Source organism: Sebastes umbrosus, chromosome 1 (genome assembly GCF_015220745.1).
Source record: "Sebastes umbrosus isolate fSebUmb1 chromosome 1, fSebUmb1.pri, whole genome shotgun sequence".
NCBI lineage: Eukaryota > Metazoa > Chordata > Actinopteri > Perciformes > Sebastidae > Sebastes > Sebastes umbrosus.
The window spans coordinates 29,776,831-29,793,614 of NC_051269.1; the positions used below are offsets into that span (position 1 = coordinate 29,776,831).

Genomic DNA, 16,784 nt, shown 5'->3' on the forward strand with positions numbered 1-16,784 from the left:
AAGAGTGGTGGAGGTGTGGCCAACTTTGAATGTTGTGTGTTTACAAACAGCAACCGACAACGGTTACATATTATACCTTTTAAACTGAAAAATAAACTTTTATTAGATTCGTCATACATGAAATCTGACCTTTCCATTTAACCTGTCCTTAGGATGTAGTGGGCTGCTGTAAAGCACCTGGGGAGCAACTTGGGGTTCAGTATCTCGCTCAAGGACACTTCAACATGCAGACAGGAACAGAGCCAGGGATTGAACCTCAACCTTGTGGTTAATGGACGTACCCACTGAGCTACCGCCCCCCTTTCCCTTTGAAATAAGTTGACGTACAAATGATGATATACGAGTTGTAAATTAGAGGCACAGATGGAGAGTTACAGATACAGATCACTCTGCATTTATTTGTGCATAACGTTTTACGAGTTACATAACTTGACATTTGTTTGTGAATACATACGAGACTGTTTTAGGTCTTCTAATGAGGGGCCACACCACACGTGTGTCTTTATATCTCTGAGAGGTTTCCACCCTGGGCCCTGATCCCTCATTTTCTCCAACCACTGCCTCATCTGGAAGTGTCCAGGTGGAGAGAAGCAGATGGTAGAAGCACTAACGAGTTGAAAACCACTGGTTGCGATCCTCATTACCAACACTTTGCTTCAGGGAGGGCTAAAAACAGAAACTGTGTAGTAAGTGAGTCGTACAGCAGAGGACTTACCACGTCGATTAAAGCCTCCTCTATTTCACCACTTTGTATTTCTAGATCTTTACTATCCTTTATTTAGTTGAAGGTGATGCACACGCACACACACACACACACACACACACACACGCACACACACACTCTGTATGTTTTAAACGTGGTGCTTTATTATTACAAACACATTACTTTGCCATATATTGCTTTATACAGTCTTGTAAATAGTGTGCTTTTCTATCAGTAAACTGAAAAAAAAAACACATGGGTACTGAACATGTTTTTACATTCAGAAGTTCTTTCCATGTTTAAACTGGGTTCATCTCTTTATGGTATAATGTTTATGATAACACAATCATTTTCATGCTTTCTTCAACAGCATACGAAGGGATAAGAGTCCTCTCTTTAAGAAGTGACCGTACATATTGCTCATGCTTTGAGGACATCACAACTGGGTTTTTTTTGTGTTCTCACCACCAGACACACAATGGATGACGTAATGCGAGCATGAAATAAATAGAAACAACTAGAACAAACATGCTATGGGAGGTGGAGGTGGGCGGATAATGAATCTGCTGGAACACTGAGGACTTATAGGCTAACTTCATGCACAGATCAATGCCACTGTACATGTTGTCCAAGGTAAAATCAACATTATTCTGAAGCACCATCACTAAAGTTATCATGCATTTGGGATCAAAGAGATGACAGGAAATATTCAGGAAATCATCCATAATTTGATAAGGCCTTTGAGGACCGTCAGAACTAAAGGAAATATGCAAATGGTGACACAGTTTTGGAAAACAAACAAAACAAATCGATGCGTTCGCTCATTCATTTTCAGTTTGCTCTGAATCTACGTGACCACTGCAGTAAAAACATCAGTTTTCTGTGAAGGAAATTTTCACCTAAATACTAATTTATTAAAAGACCATTACAATTGGTGATATCTCACATGGCTTATTGGATAATCGCGGCAAATGAGCGGGAATGATGCCGAACCATAACACCCTATTGGCTTATTTCTGTGGAGATTCACTACAGTCGTTCTTGGCTGCTTTTGAAGCTTCAAATCAAGCCGAAGTTTCTCAGAATGAGATTGACTAAAAGCATGAAACAGATAATTGTTATTCCATTTTGTTTGATATCATAATTAAGCAATGCTTTAATGGGCTTTCATTGAAATACTATTGATACAAAAGCGACTGTATGGATATTTTACAAAAATAAGCTTTTGCTATTGCATATAATTTGTCTATTAGAGATTAATTATAGCTGTTTAAAAGTTAAATATATTATTATACAGATTCTTTGAAAATCTCTGTGTAGTCTATCTGAATACTGTATGAAATACTATGCAGTACTTAGAGTACTTTAAAGTAAAGTGTTAGTAATATCGTGTTAATTGCACATGAGCATTCTCACACAAAGTGGAGCAGGACTTCATGAAACAACACTGAACATTCACACTTCAGAATGTCTTTTTACACAAACATCAACAGGTCAGAGGTTTGATGGAGCGTAAGACTGAACCGAAGCGTGGGGGCGAGGCTCCGAGAGAGCAACGAGGAAAGGTGAACGCGTGATGTCGTGTCAAGATGTCTGTTTTTGGTGTCTTTATAGCAGCCGCGCAACATCAGCCACAGAGGGCTGAAGTGTTGGAGGGAAAAAGGGGTCAAAAGTGTTTAAATACAAGTGGCTTGATTGTCACTTACACAAACATTTACTACACTAGGATACCGATTAAAGGGGCATTTCACCTTGCTTTAAATCTGTCAGATTAATGTCCGGTTTGGTCCTTTCACTGATCAATACGTTAACAACATATTCATATAGTTTTGTCGTGATTGAAGATATTGCTGTTATTTTTGGTGAAGTGCTCCTTTAAGTGTTTTTCTTGCAATGTGACAGCTAATGACATCACGATGGCTTGGCTGTATTTATACAAACTCACTGGAGATTAAAATCTGTGTTTTGGTGCCTAACATTGATTTAATTAAAGGAATAGTTTAACTTTTTTAGAAATACGCTTAAATTCACTCTCATGTCTATACACTAAATATAAAGCTACAGCCAGGAGTTAACTTGGTCGTGTCTAGAAGGTAACCTGCAAATTGCGTAAATTTGCAAAAACTCTTGCGAGACTCTCTGCCCGACAACTTACATGTATAACCTTAATGATTGTAGGTCAATGCCTAACCTTAACCATCTCGCGAGAGTTTCGCAATTTGCGCGTTACCTTCTAGCCACGACCAGTTAACTGGACGTAGCTAAAGCAAGGAAACGGGGAAACGGATGGCAAATCTCTGTCCAAAGGTAACAAAATCTGCTTCCCAGCATTTTTAAAGCTCACTAATTAACATTTTATTTATTTAATCTGTACAAAAGTGTAAAAAGTACAAGTTGTGGTTTTACAGGGAGTGATGTGTCAAACTATTTCTTGGCAGTGAGCAGCCATAGGAGCAGTGTGCTAAGCGTAGCTAATTAGCTGCTGGCAGTATAGTAAAGTATTGCACTGTAAATTGTGTATATATATATATATATACCACAAAATCAATTCATATGTAATCCACAGAATTGTGAACCAGGAAGGATAAAGACCGACAAATGCTGCATAGGGAGGAAGTCAGAGTGGATGGGTGGGTCAAAAAACACCAGACTTTCCTAGACTTATCCCGAGTGAAACCAGAAGTCAATGTTGATTTATTTGTAACTTGCGTACTTTAGTTACGCCACTTTCGGAGTTATTTTAACCCAAATCTCCTTAACCTAACCAAGTTATTTCCTGTGAGGTTTATTTTGAAAAGACGGTATGCATTTAACAAGCGGGAATTTACACGTGCGTCACATGTTGCGGGACATTTGTAGGAAAATGCATGAAAAATGAGAAATAACTTATACGAACCATTGTGTGAGGATACGTTGTTAGTGTACAGACATGAGAGTTGTGTCTCCTCAGCTAACTCCCAAAATGTCAAACTATTCCTTTATGATAAAACCATACAATACACGGTACAGTGAGTGGACACAAAAACATGAGCACCTTGCTGTATTAGAATATAATGAAAACCAGTATGACTCCACAAATACTGCTTTAAAAATGACCTCAGAGTTGAATGCACAAAAACTGAACATGATAATGTCATAAAATATAGTATTCATTGCATTAGATTGTGCAGGTGTTCATGATATTGTGCCCACACATTGTATATTGGTAACCCAGAGCCACAGGTGTCTGACTGTAGACTTGTTTGTGTCTGAAATCCCTTCAATACTCGTTTGCTTTAGTCTGCCCATGGACTGATAAGTTGGCTAAAATGTAATTTTATCAGTTTGGAGACATGAGGGAGGATCAGGCTGAAGTATTTGAGGAGATTTCAAACATTACTCATCACAGCAAATATTGATTGCCTTGCCACAGACCTCCGTGGCTCTGTGTCAAAATAATCCTTATTAAAACACTCATCCCTCTTAAATCCTTGGCTTTAAGTTTGAACTCAGGGGGACTGGACCCATGAGGGCCCTCCTCGTCACCCCTCCCATCTCCTCACCCCCCATCTATACAGGGTACCAGTCAGGCCCAGTCATGATTAGCACGACTATCAGTGGCAGGGCGAGGGCAGCGAGAGGTGAACTGATGCCGGGCGAGGAGCTGGGGCTGCACAGGTCGAACAGACTTCCCTGGAAGCGCATCTTCATGGAGTCCTGCCTCAGCTTCTCCCAGATGGAGCTGACTTCCACCTGACAGTCGGACAGCGCCGTGAGGGCACACGTGTGGAAAGCTTCCCAGTGCCTGTGGCAAACAAAGGATCATCAGATCAACAATTCATCCCGGCTAACAGCATGCAGACGTGCGCCGGCTGGCTGTCGTGGATTAATTCACTTGCCAGTAATCTATCACTCAAGACGGCTACGGTGGCCTCGAGTAAGTCAAACTGAGCTTTAATTACCATGGCAACTGCATCCGAGAGTGAAACAACATCACAGACGATATTGCGAGAGGGCAATTTTCAACAGAAGGCTTATGTGTAAATCTTTGTCTTCAATATACTGTGCCGGGGTTGTTGAGTGCGACTGTAACAATGACAAAAAACGTCCCCGGAATTTCATTACTCTCTGCAGCAAAAGTCATAAATTATTTAGTACAATGGCTCAGTGTCTCGGCACCATTCATTTCTCTATTCTCCCTCTGAGATCATGGCATCTGCTCTTTTCCTCTCCAGCATTTTGTCGAAAGATGCATACTTCATGCTGTATCTGTCTGTATTCATTCACTAAATCATGCACTACTTTGTACAAATTTAACTGAAATACAGTTTTGTGCCGTTTTTACTGAAGGTTTTTTATCCCAACCCATCATTGTCTTTCAGTTCTTCTCTGGTTAAAAGTGATTTAAATAAAAAACAACAGTCTCTATTGAGGATGTCCCATGTGCACAAATGGATGCTGCATGCTGTGCACACACTCCCTCACTGATAAAGTTATTATCACCTGCACACGGCCGACACTCCTCTCTCGCTGGTCACGTTTTCCTGGTAGTTGTCCATGCTCTCTCCCAGCTCCAGGACGCAGTCAGAGAAGTCCTTATAAATGTTCTCACACTTCACATCTGCATCTAACTCTGCTGACACCACCAGGGACAGGAACACTGTAAAAACAGACACAGGTTATTTCACCAGGCACAAGCGAAAGTTATTTGAAATTTTCATAATTTAGTATTTTTCTTGTGTGTGAAATAGTCTGGTTCATCTTTCTCTCAAATACTGCTTATATGATCATGCAACTTTTTCTACAAAAACACAATATTTCATTCAAGTTGTGTTTGATTTTGTTGTTTCAAAACTGCTTGCAAGCGTTTTTTGTCATTCCTTTTTAATATGTGAATTTACAGATTTTGATTTTGTGAACTTCACCTTAGCCAGATGTCAGTGGGCTGTGAAGCAGATGTTCCCACAGATAATAATCCTGACCACTGCACCCCATACATACATACATTCCTTTCACATGGGGTGCAATGCTCTGCTCAGAGCTATTTGCATTTTTTAAAATGCTAAAATGTGTAGATAATATAATATTCTGCAGGATCAGCACTATCAAAGCACCACATATTAGTAAAAGTAGCATTTGAGAAGCATAAATCAATTTGTGTTTTTTTTTTATTTTGGGATTTTGCACGACCAAAAGCTTGCACACTAAGTATAGACACCCAGTTTCTCTACCGTCGATGGGTGTACTACAAGCTGTCGGCCACGGTGCAGGTCTTACAACCACCATGCAACACTGATGGAGATAAATAAAGATCACAATTATAGCGTGACATTTCTGATGCAGGAGGAGAGGATAAAAAAAAGGCAGTTTTTGTTGTGTCATGCAACTTTTTTCCACAAAAACACAATATTTCATTCAATTTGTGTTTGATTTTTGTTGTTTCAAAACTGCCTGCAAGCGTTTTTGTCATTCCTCTTAATATATGAATTTACAGATTTTGATTTTGTGAACTTCACTTTAGCCAGATGTCAGTGGGCTGTGAAGCAGATGTTCCCACAGATAATAATCCTGACCACTGCACCCCATACATACATACATTCCTTCCACATGGGGTGCAATGCTCTGCTCAGAGCTATTTGCATTTTCAAAATGTGTCGATAATATAATATTCTGCAGGATCAGCACTATTAAAGCACCACATATTAGTAAAAGTAGCATTTGAGAAGCATAAATCAATTTGTGTTTTTTTTTATTTTGGGATTTTGCCTGACCAAAAGCTTGCACACTAAGTATAGACACCCAGTTTCTCTACCGTCGATGGGTGTACTACAAGCTGTCGGCCACGGTGCAGGTCTTACAACCACCATGCAACACTGATGGAGATAAATAAAGATCACAATCATAGCGTGACATTTCTGATGCAGGAGGAGAGGATAAAAAAAAGGCAGTTTTTGTTGTCATGCAACTTTTTTCCACAAAAACACAATATTTCATTCAATTTGTGTTTGATTTTTGTTGTTTCAAAACTGCCTGCAAGCGTTTTTGTCATTCCTCTTAATATATAAATTTACAGATTTTGATTTTGTGAACTTCACTTTAGCCAGATGTCAGTGGGCTGTGAAGCAGATGTTCCCACAGATAATAATCCTGACCACTGCACCCCATACATACATACATTCCTTCCACATGGGGTGCAATGCTCTGCTCAGAGCTATTTGCATTTTCAAAATGTTCAAAATATAATATTCTGCAGGATCAGCACTATTAAAGCACCACATATTAGTAAAAGTAGCATTTGAGAAGCATAACTCAATTTATTTTTGGATTTTGCACGACTAAAAGCTTGCACACTAAGTATAGACACCCAGTTTTCTTTTTACCATCGATGGGTGTACTACAAGCTGTTGGCCACGGTGCAGGTTTTACAACCACCATGCAACACTGATGGAGATAAATAAAGATCACAATCATAATAGCGTGACATCTCTGATGCAGGAGGAGAGGAGGATAAAAAAAAAGGCAGTTTTTGTTGTGTCAAACCGTCTAAAATAAGTGTCTCCCAGTCTAAATAAAACCCTGTGGAGTAGCTGAAGGTGTATCTTACCCAAGGCAAAGGCAAGGATCCCTCCGATCTTCGTCGACATGAAAAATCCCATATCATCCCATCTCAAGCCAGGCGGAGGGCGCGGGATGCTGCCGAGGAGGAGCTCATGGATGGATGGAGGGAAGAAAGACGCGCAGCTGAGTCACACGGAGCCGATGAAGCTGCCCATTATTAATGCGTGTTGTCGGTGTGTAGCGGTGGTTAAGAGGGCGGTAAACACTTGGTGGGTGTGTATGTTCAGTGTTTTCCTGCTCCGGACTGCTGACGTTACCTGCCCCCCGAGGAGCGCTGAGCTCATCTTTCATCGACACCGGACAGCTCCTCTCATCAGCTCCCTGAGAGAAACCTCCAAACAACGCTCCCGCAGCACAGCCAGGGAGGACCATCAGGATGATATCAAGACACTTAACTCCTCTGATGTTATCTCAATGTAGAAATTACACTCTATAGTTTTACAGAAGCTCTATGTTATTACACCTGTATTATAATCCATATGTGTTTTAAATATATTTTATGTTTTAAATATATTTATATTTTTTTAATATATATTTTTTATATATATTTTTAATTTTTATATATTTTTTTGTACTTTGTACTTTGCACTACTAACTTTTTTTCCTGTCTTTTTACTAACATGTTTTGCACTATGGAACTGTGATGCTGGAAACTTGAATTTCCATATATTTTATGTTTTAAATATTTGTATATATTTTTTAAATATATTTTAAAATATATTTTTAGATATTTTATTATTTTTTTTGTACTTTGTACTTTGCACTACTAACTTTTTTACTGCCTTTTTACTAACATGTTTTTCACTATGGAACTGTGATGCTGGAAACCTGAATTTCCCTCGGGATCAATAACGTTACTATCTATCTCTCTATCTATCTATCTATCTATTTTCTAATAATTTTCTGGGAAGAACTATGTAATGTGGTGCTAATTATTCATTTAATTTAATTCCAAAATGTATTTAATTTTTATTTATTTAAGACACTTAACTCCTACTCTAGAGGATTTTTTCTGATGTTTTCTCAATGTATAAATTACACTCTATAGTCTTACAGAAGCTATATATTATTACACCTGTATTACAATACATGTGTTTTAAATATATTTTATGTTTTAAACATTTTTATATATTTTTTTTATATTTTTTTCAATAAAGTTACTATCCATGGAGTTACTAGTCCATTAATCGATTAATTAATCAACATTGTTTAAATCATTTTAAAAGCAAAAACTGTGATGGTTCCAGATTGTCAAACGTGATCATTTTCTTTTTTTTCCTTGTCTTAACATTATAAATTGAACATCTTTGGGTTGAGCAAAACAAGATATCTGATGACATCTATTTGGGCTCTGGGAAATTGTGAATTTTGGTAGACATTACTTTGATAATGAAAATAATCGTTAGTCGGAGACCTACATGTCATTTCCTTTCAAGTTCCCATGAGTGACACACACAGTCAACATTTTACTGAAACTGTGACCTGTAGATTGCACGGACCACAAACTATCAGCGAAAGCAGAAGATGGCAGTAGAATAATCAGGAAATAGTTTCAAAGAGAACTAACAGGACACAATAATTTGTTCACCCTTTTATTGTCATTGAGAACATATTTTTTCCCAAAAGTAACGGCATGCAATCTGACAGACTGCGCCACCGGCACTTAGTAAAGAGTTTAGAAAGCTCCACCAAGGAAAAGTCACATTACAACGGTAAAGTGAAAAAAAAACCAACAGGTAAACTAACCTGCAGAAACCTCCAGAGAACACTGTTTAATGTTTGTGGTAATTGCAGCTGCCATTGCTCCACTGAAAACCTCAGGCTATGTGTTTACTGGATGTTAAAAGCAGAGGGGTATCAGTGGGAAACCTTTTAATCAATTGCATCTACTTTTGTCTTAACACCAAGTGTTTGCAGGGGCCGCAGATACATAAGGCACAATGGTGTTTACATGATAGAGAGGAGGGGGATTCACCTTACTCAACACATGAAATAGGAATAGTTTGAAGCCTAAAAATCCAAAAAACAAATCTCAAAATTAAATGTCATTAAACACCAATGCAATCATTAGGACTTGACAGCATTCATACAGGCAGCAGGTTGGTGTATTCAGCTTTCTTTTGTACCACAATCTCCTCGTTTTCCCATAAAAAGTTTAATGACTTTTTGGTTCATCTTTTATCACCTTTCACACACAAACTAAAAAAGTCCCTTTAAACTGAACTGTCCTGTTAGTGTATCAGTGGTCAGCTCTGATCAGAGCAGTAGAGTCCAGGATGGTCGTGGTTCCAGCAGAGCAGCAGAGTGAGAGGATCTTAAACGCATTGCTCAGGCTGGAAATGTTGCTCCATTGGAATCGGGTTACTTGCGGTGAGGAAATGAGCTTTGAAAGCCTGATGGACGGCATGATGATGGATGGAGACGGACAGTTTTATTGATCGGTTCCAGCTGCCCTGTTGGATCGTTTCCGTGGAGATGGTTTAGGGGAAGCCTTGTCTGCAAGACAGGATGCAAAGATCACATTTGTGTTGCTTCATTTTCATGGAGAGTGACAGTAATGTGAGCAAACAAATCACTTCTCTGTTATCACTTGTAACAGTTGAGGATAAACATGAACATACTCATGACATTGAGAGTCTCCTGAGGAATCCAGCTGATGTCCACGTCGCTCATCCCACCGGTGCCCTTCTCGATTTTCACTGAGAGTCTCTTTTTCTGCAAAAAGACAACGTGTCTAATGTTAAAATCGTTTTATTCACGAGCCTGCTTCAACTTCAATTTATCTGTTTAAGGAGAAGATTGTACAGGGAGGAGGAGGAACGACACCTCTTGTTAATGACTTTATACACAGACATATTTGAAAGCGGAGGAAATTACTCATCTCATCTCCCAAGTACATTATGTAGACCAAACATACACGTCTTAACATAAAGAATAAAACGTGTGATAGAAGACAAACACATACCGTCCTCGTCTCCAGGAACTGGTAGATGCCAAAGAGCGCAAGGGACGCCAGTCCAACCATGAAGATGTACAAGAACATCCTGCAGGAAAACACACAATGATTTATTTAATTAGTGAACGGAGGAGTTCCACAGTTACTTGGTGTTTTTGCATATCATACTCTATGAGTGAGACCTTGACTGAAATTTACTTTACCTACATACCCATCACAATGCGTGTTCACATATATGTTTCAAATGCTTTTTTTGTGATGCTATTTATTTAAATATCTGTAGCAACCAAGCTAGTTTAAGATGGTGGCATGAAAACATTTCTACAAAATCTCCTAAATATTCTGCAGTTTACTTACTAAATAATGTATGCAAATTATATTGGAGCACAAACAAGCCTTCAAAAAAAGCAATATTCAAGCAAACAGCTCCCTTTATCAGCAATTGATTAACATAAAGAGCAGTCTATTGGCCCCTTTGTGCCCTAAAATGACCTTCAAGTGATCCGTATCAGCAACATTTTCTGATCGGTTTTGAGATTTTAGGATGCAAAACACTTTGTTTTGCCTTGAATAATTAGCTGGTGACAGTTTCTGCATCTCACACCAGCAGCACAATTCTGACAACTAATCTCTTTGTGCCAATTTCACACCTCCTTTTACAGGTTCTTACATGTGCTGCAATAGTCTGGGAAGGCTGGTATTGTGAAGCTGTAGAGAGCTGCATGGAGCCTTCAGGGACATTTTTAAATAAATAATAGGTGGGCAAAATAATTATTATATATATACATTATGTACACAGAACTGAGATGTAGAACTTTATCTACATTTTAGTATGTACGTTATAGGATAGAACATAGTAGAAAGAAGGAAGCCTCACGTTTCTCCGTCCAGTCCATCTTCTAGCTCAATGATGTTGACAGTCTGGTTGTAGATGGCGGTCTGGAACACGTTGCCCTGAGGAAAAATAGAAATACTCTAAAGTAAACAAGTACCTTGAACTTTCAAGAACTTTCTTGAAAGTTTTTAGAGCTGCTCTTTAAAAATCTGAATGTCAATATGACTCAGCATCTGTCACATCATTCGTTAAAAGCGTGGAAACAGTCAGAACTCAGCAGAAAGAAATAATGACAGGAAGGAGCCACCTGTCATCCCAATTATACAAAAAATGGAGAAAAAAAATATAGCTGTTACATGAATATAAAAGACAAACTGCTTTGCTGACAATGGCTTCTTTAGGTATTAATTTCCATGACTCATCACAATTTGAGGTGTGAAAAAGCTGTCGACTGTCACTGTCTAACATCATCACACTACATCTTTCATCTAAAACGTCAACCTGAACAAACCTCAAGCTCCACCACAACAAATATATATTCTTTATAAATAAATGATGAAAAACCTTTTTACCTCAGTGTCAAGGTAGTTGAGGAGGATAACGAGACCAAACGGGCGACCGGCCATGGGCTGAGCTGGGATGAAGGAATACTCGAAGGAGGCCTGAGCCTGGGGCGGCACCACGGTGCTCAGAGGCAACGCTGTGAACTACACAACACACACAGCATCGGACTTTGTTGCAACACAAACATACACATACAGTAGATAAATGCAAACATACAAATGCAGAGCAAAATACTAGAAATTCCCGTGGTGGCATCAAAATGAAATCAAAAAGAGCAGATGTACAACAGAGATGGGGACTTGGACTCAAGGCGCACTTAAGTCGCACACAGAGTGACTTGAGACTTGACTTGGACTTGCAAAAAATGACTTGTGAGCTTCTCTGGGTTTGACAGGCTAGAGGGATGTGTTAAATTACATTATTACACAGCTTTGTTGAATACTCAATTCTGATTGGTCAATCATGGCATTCTACGGTCTGTTATTTCTTTATAGAAGACCGTTGCTATGTATAACAGACCGTTGCTATGTATAGCAGACCGTTACTATGTACAGCAGACCGTTGCTGTGGGCGCAGTTCTGATGTCGGACTCTGGCGGACCGTTTTTGTGTCAAATTATTGATTTCTTTAGTAAGTAGCCATGTAATAAGCAGGATAATGTACAGCTAGCGGGTCACTGTTGTGAAATAAACCTCTTCAGGGTCTTCGCGTCTGGGTGCCACATCGCCCTGTCGGGGTTTATTTCACGACAATGACCGACTCGCCGTACATTATTCCTTACGCAGATAATAAGCTGTCATTAGTTGGAGACTCTCAGTGTAATTATACAATACGGTTGTACTCTAATTGTTATTAAAAAACAGGTTACAGTTATTATTGCATCCCTAATGATGTTAGGAATATTTTCCTGTTACCCTGAGTAACGTTGTGTGTTTTCTTTTCATATTACATTGCAATAGCGTGTTTAAAGTGATCATACACCAAACAACTAATCAGTGCTGATACTGTTTGCTAATAGATAAAGGAGTGATGATACAGTACATGCTTTGTGTTAGAAAATGTTTCATGTCCGCCTTTATCCTGATGAGCTCTGAGAGGAGCCACAGGCTCACCTGTGCTGTTCAGAGTCAACTAGGCACAGGTGAGTTCAACCTGCACACAATCAGGGCTCCTATAAGTAGAAGTACATTTCTCCGTTTGCCCTGCATGCAGACCTGTTGCCTTGTCTTCATCGAGTGCGTCATCTAAAGGGAGTTCTTCATCTCTCTGTTCACTTTATAACCAATTATTGTTTGTTTGTTCAATATAACCTGACTTTGCTTTGATAATTAAGATTACATTGTAAAGTAAATGCATGTGCAATGCTGCTGTGTTGATGTCATGTATCTTGCCGGTAGATACAGACACCATGTGATGAGGTTAAAGGGGAAACGTAACTGAAAGAAAGTCCTTTATGGTGGAATTTCCTGGCTCTCTCTCCCTGATTCAGGTTATCTTGCGTTTGATACTTAAATGTCCAGAGTCTCCAGCCCTCGTCACTTTGGTCACCTTAACACTTTGAATTCCTTAGATAGAGCTATGCAGTGTTATAAGCAGTAGGGATGCATCGATTCGACTTTTTCAGTCCCGATAGCGATACCTGGGATTTGGGTATCGGCCGATGCAGACAATGATAGAATGTTCATTACAACTGAGACTTGACTTGGACATGCAAAAAACTGAAGAACTGTAATGGTTTTATTTACTACATGTGAGTATTTTATAAACCTCTATATCATTCAGAATTATATTTGAACATACTATTATTCAATCCCTGTGATAGTCTGGCGCCCTGTCCAGGGTGTACCCCGCCTTCGCCCAATGTCAGCTGAGATTGGTTCCAGCTAGTAAAAACAGGTGGAGCAAATGTTTGCCGGTGTTTGTTTTTTTTAAATTTCAGATCAAACTTACATTCTGGATGTAGAACTGGAAGTCTTGGGGGTAACGGAAAGAGGCCTCCAACGACTGAACGGTGAATTCCTGACTTCCCTTGTTGGTGAAACCCACCATGAACCTCACAATCTCATTGGCAGGAAACTCTAAAATTAATTATAAATAAATACAAAAAATATAATTAAAAGCATACAGGCTAAAATGAGAAAAAAAACTTGAATACAAATAAAGTACAAGTTATAAAATGTACAACCAAAGGCCACAGAACTGCCTGATATGTCGCCCCATAAAACAAAAGTAGTCTATTATGATGTATTAACTAGGGTTGCCCCGTCTTAATCAATTAGTCGACTAATTGGTCGTTTTGGTCTTAGTTAACTAAGATGTCTTTAGTTGATTAGTAATTTTTTTTGTGCTGAATGACTTATTTCCAATAGACTTGAGTACCACTTTGGTAAACATGAGACTTAAAGCGGTGCTTTTGTATGTTTCTTTGTGGAGAAACTCACTTTTACAAATCCGTTGATTAAATCACCTAATCCATTAGTTGACAAAATCCTATGAGTGTTAGTCGACTAATAATTTCTTTGGTCAAGGACAACGCTAGTATTAAGCTCACTGAATGAAAATCTGAAAAGAACCGACCTTCTCCTGTCGTGAAGAGGATGGTGGTGTCGGCGTCGGGGTGAGACAATAACCCTTTATCAGCTCCTTCATCTGCGTCCTCTTCTTCTGCCTCCTGAGGATGAACATCACATGACATTGTTACTTGATCATCAGCATGTAAATAAATCTACGATTTACTGCTGTGATTGAAACACACATACCGAGGGTACTATCTGATCTTCCTCAACGAGCACCTCTTCATCATCTTCCTCCTCATCTACTGCAGCATCTGGGTCCTCAACAACGTCCTCAGCAGAGTCGGAGTCTGCAGAGACCTGGCCTACATGGAGCAGAAGACACAACGATATATATGAGGAAATCATGTTTGTTTATTTTGTCCAGTCTTTTTACTGATGAACTGTGTATTTACTGGTGTTTTTAACCTTTTTTATTTTTTATTTATTTAAGATTTTTGGTTAATATATTTAATATTTATTTATTACTTTTTTTCTGTTGGTAAAGCACACTCTTCTGTAAACTGTAAATATGTATTATATGATAGATTATTTATTGTATTATTATACTTTGTATGATCTCTCATGTGGAGAGTTGTGTTTTGCAAGTTATAATTGTTAAAAGCGCAATAAAAACGGTGTATTTCTGTATATGTCGTCTACAAATGCCAACAAGCATCCCCTAAAGTATCGCCACAATTCATCAATATACTAAATCAAGGTATTTGGTCAAAAATATTGAGGGATTTTTGTCAATATCCCCAAGCCTTAACTGTTTTGGAGAAAGAAGAGCGTAGAGGTGAAAATAATATGATTTGCTCTTCTGAAAAAATGTAATATCATTTGTTAGTGGTAGAAGTGGACTATTAAGAACAAAACATTTGCACACTTTACTAATGTATATAGTGAGTTATTCTATGTTTATAATTTAGATTTTTTTTATGCTAGTTGTAGTAGTCAGGTATATTTATGGTGTATTCCAATATTCTTTATATTTTCAGAATCGTGTTTATTGCCAGGTGTATGAGGTATACACTAGGAATTTGCTTTGGTTTTGTTGGTGCAAATGAGCAGTAAAATATAAAAAGAATAGATAAAAACATTAGAATAAAATAAGAATAAAAAAATTTAAATTCTAACAATATAAACATAATATAAACAGATAGTGCAAATATTTGTATTCTATGGATATATTTCTTTAGTGTTGACATGTACATTTTATGTTCTGTTCCTGTGCATTGCTTGGATAACCTGCTGCTTTATCACAATCCCAATTTGTGATCAATAAAATCAATTTATTACACACCAGTAAGACCATTCAGCAAACCAATCAGTGAATTAAAAAAAAAGGTTTTAAAATGTTTAATCAGCATTGTTCACAATAATTCTCACACAATATGTAAAATGAATGGCTGAGTCTAACTTGAACACATTGCAACTGTTGATATTTGCATTATCAGATATTATTTCCACTTTGTTGCCAGTTTAAAACAACAGCAGGACAATAAAAGTCCCCATTGTAATATAAATCAGATAATAATAGAGACAAACACACACAGTGAGTTAACTATCTGATCTATGGTGACGTGTCCCAGACAGAGGGAGCTGTTATAACTGTTAACTTCATCAATAACGACTTTTAGACTTTAAATCACCTCTAAAAGTGGATAAACTGTCTATATACATTGATGTTAGTATACAGATGTGGTGAATACTTAACAGCTGCTCTGTGATCAGCTACCAGACTACTATGTGCCACGTCAATGTGTGAGTCTGTAACTTTAATAACTTTAACTGTGAAGTGAAGCGACGACACAAACTGCTTAAAACATGAATAATGTGACTTACCGATGGATATTAGTCCACAGGGGAAGGCCAGGAGGAGCAGAAGAAGCACTTTGGATCCGAAATTGAACATTTTTAGTCGGAGTTGTAGTCTGAAGTTAGTAACACATCAGCGTTCAGGAGAGGAGAGGAAGAGGAGGAGGAGGAGGAGCAGCAGGAGGCTGGACCCGCCTCTAGCTCACTGTCTGTCTCTGGAGGAGGAGGAAGAGGAGGAGGCTGGGAGGGAGGGACGAGCTTAGTAAAGCTCCAGTGGGTTGTGTTTACTCACAGAGGAGGAAGTAGTGTCAGAAAACGTGTAACAACCTGCTCACATTTTTGCTTTCAAATAATACTGTGCAAACTTAAAAAAATGACAGCAAGCTGCTTGTTCATAGACTTTAATGGTTAAATAATGATAACATCTGAAATACTTCTTGTATTTAAAGGGACTGTTTGTAGGAATCAGAAATGCCTGTTAACAGCGACACCTGTGGCCGTTAGGTCAATGAAAGTCAGTGTCCTGTTGCTCGCCATCGCCCGTGTGCACGCGCTACCTGAATGTGAGCGAGCATCGCTCAAAACAGTGAGGAGACACACGTCAGCTAAAACCACAATATCACTCTATATTTCACCTGCTTGGCAGTAATGTTAGCTGACCAGACAAAAGTCTCTCCATGAATCAATGCTGATCCTAGTGTTGGCTTTTCCTGCTTCAGCCTCCCGACCGCGGCCAGAGGAAACAAGGTCGGAGAC

The 16,784-nt window shown here is 38.7% G+C and overlaps 2 protein-coding genes across 2 annotated transcripts; both read right to left on the reverse strand.

Annotated features, from left to right (window-relative positions):
- Positions 1 to 4,039: 4,039 nt before the first annotated feature.
- Positions 4,040 to 7,601, reverse strand: LOC119481631 (neuritin-like). The gene is made up of 3 exons (XM_037759146.1): positions 7,287 to 7,601; positions 5,186 to 5,342; positions 4,040 to 4,487 (listed from the first exon to the last, which is right to left on the reverse strand). Exons 1-3 carry the CDS (start codon positions 7,336 to 7,338, stop codon positions 4,253 to 4,255), a joined length of 444 nt encoding a protein of 147 aa, XP_037615074.1. The 5' UTR covers positions 7,339 to 7,601; the 3' UTR covers positions 4,040 to 4,252.
- A 1,277-nt stretch (positions 7,602 to 8,878) lies between these two features.
- LOC119476847 (translocon-associated protein subunit alpha-like) lies at positions 8,879 to 16,207 on the reverse strand. The gene is made up of 9 exons (XM_037750855.1): positions 16,056 to 16,207; positions 14,415 to 14,533; positions 14,233 to 14,326; positions 13,606 to 13,733; positions 11,664 to 11,798; positions 11,134 to 11,210; positions 10,266 to 10,344; positions 9,922 to 10,015; positions 8,879 to 9,796 (listed from the first exon to the last, which is right to left on the reverse strand). Exons 1-9 carry the CDS (start codon positions 16,123 to 16,125, stop codon positions 9,732 to 9,734), a joined length of 861 nt encoding a protein of 286 aa, XP_037606783.1. The 5' UTR covers positions 16,126 to 16,207; the 3' UTR covers positions 8,879 to 9,731.
- Between the last annotated feature and the right edge of the window lie 577 nt (positions 16,208 to 16,784).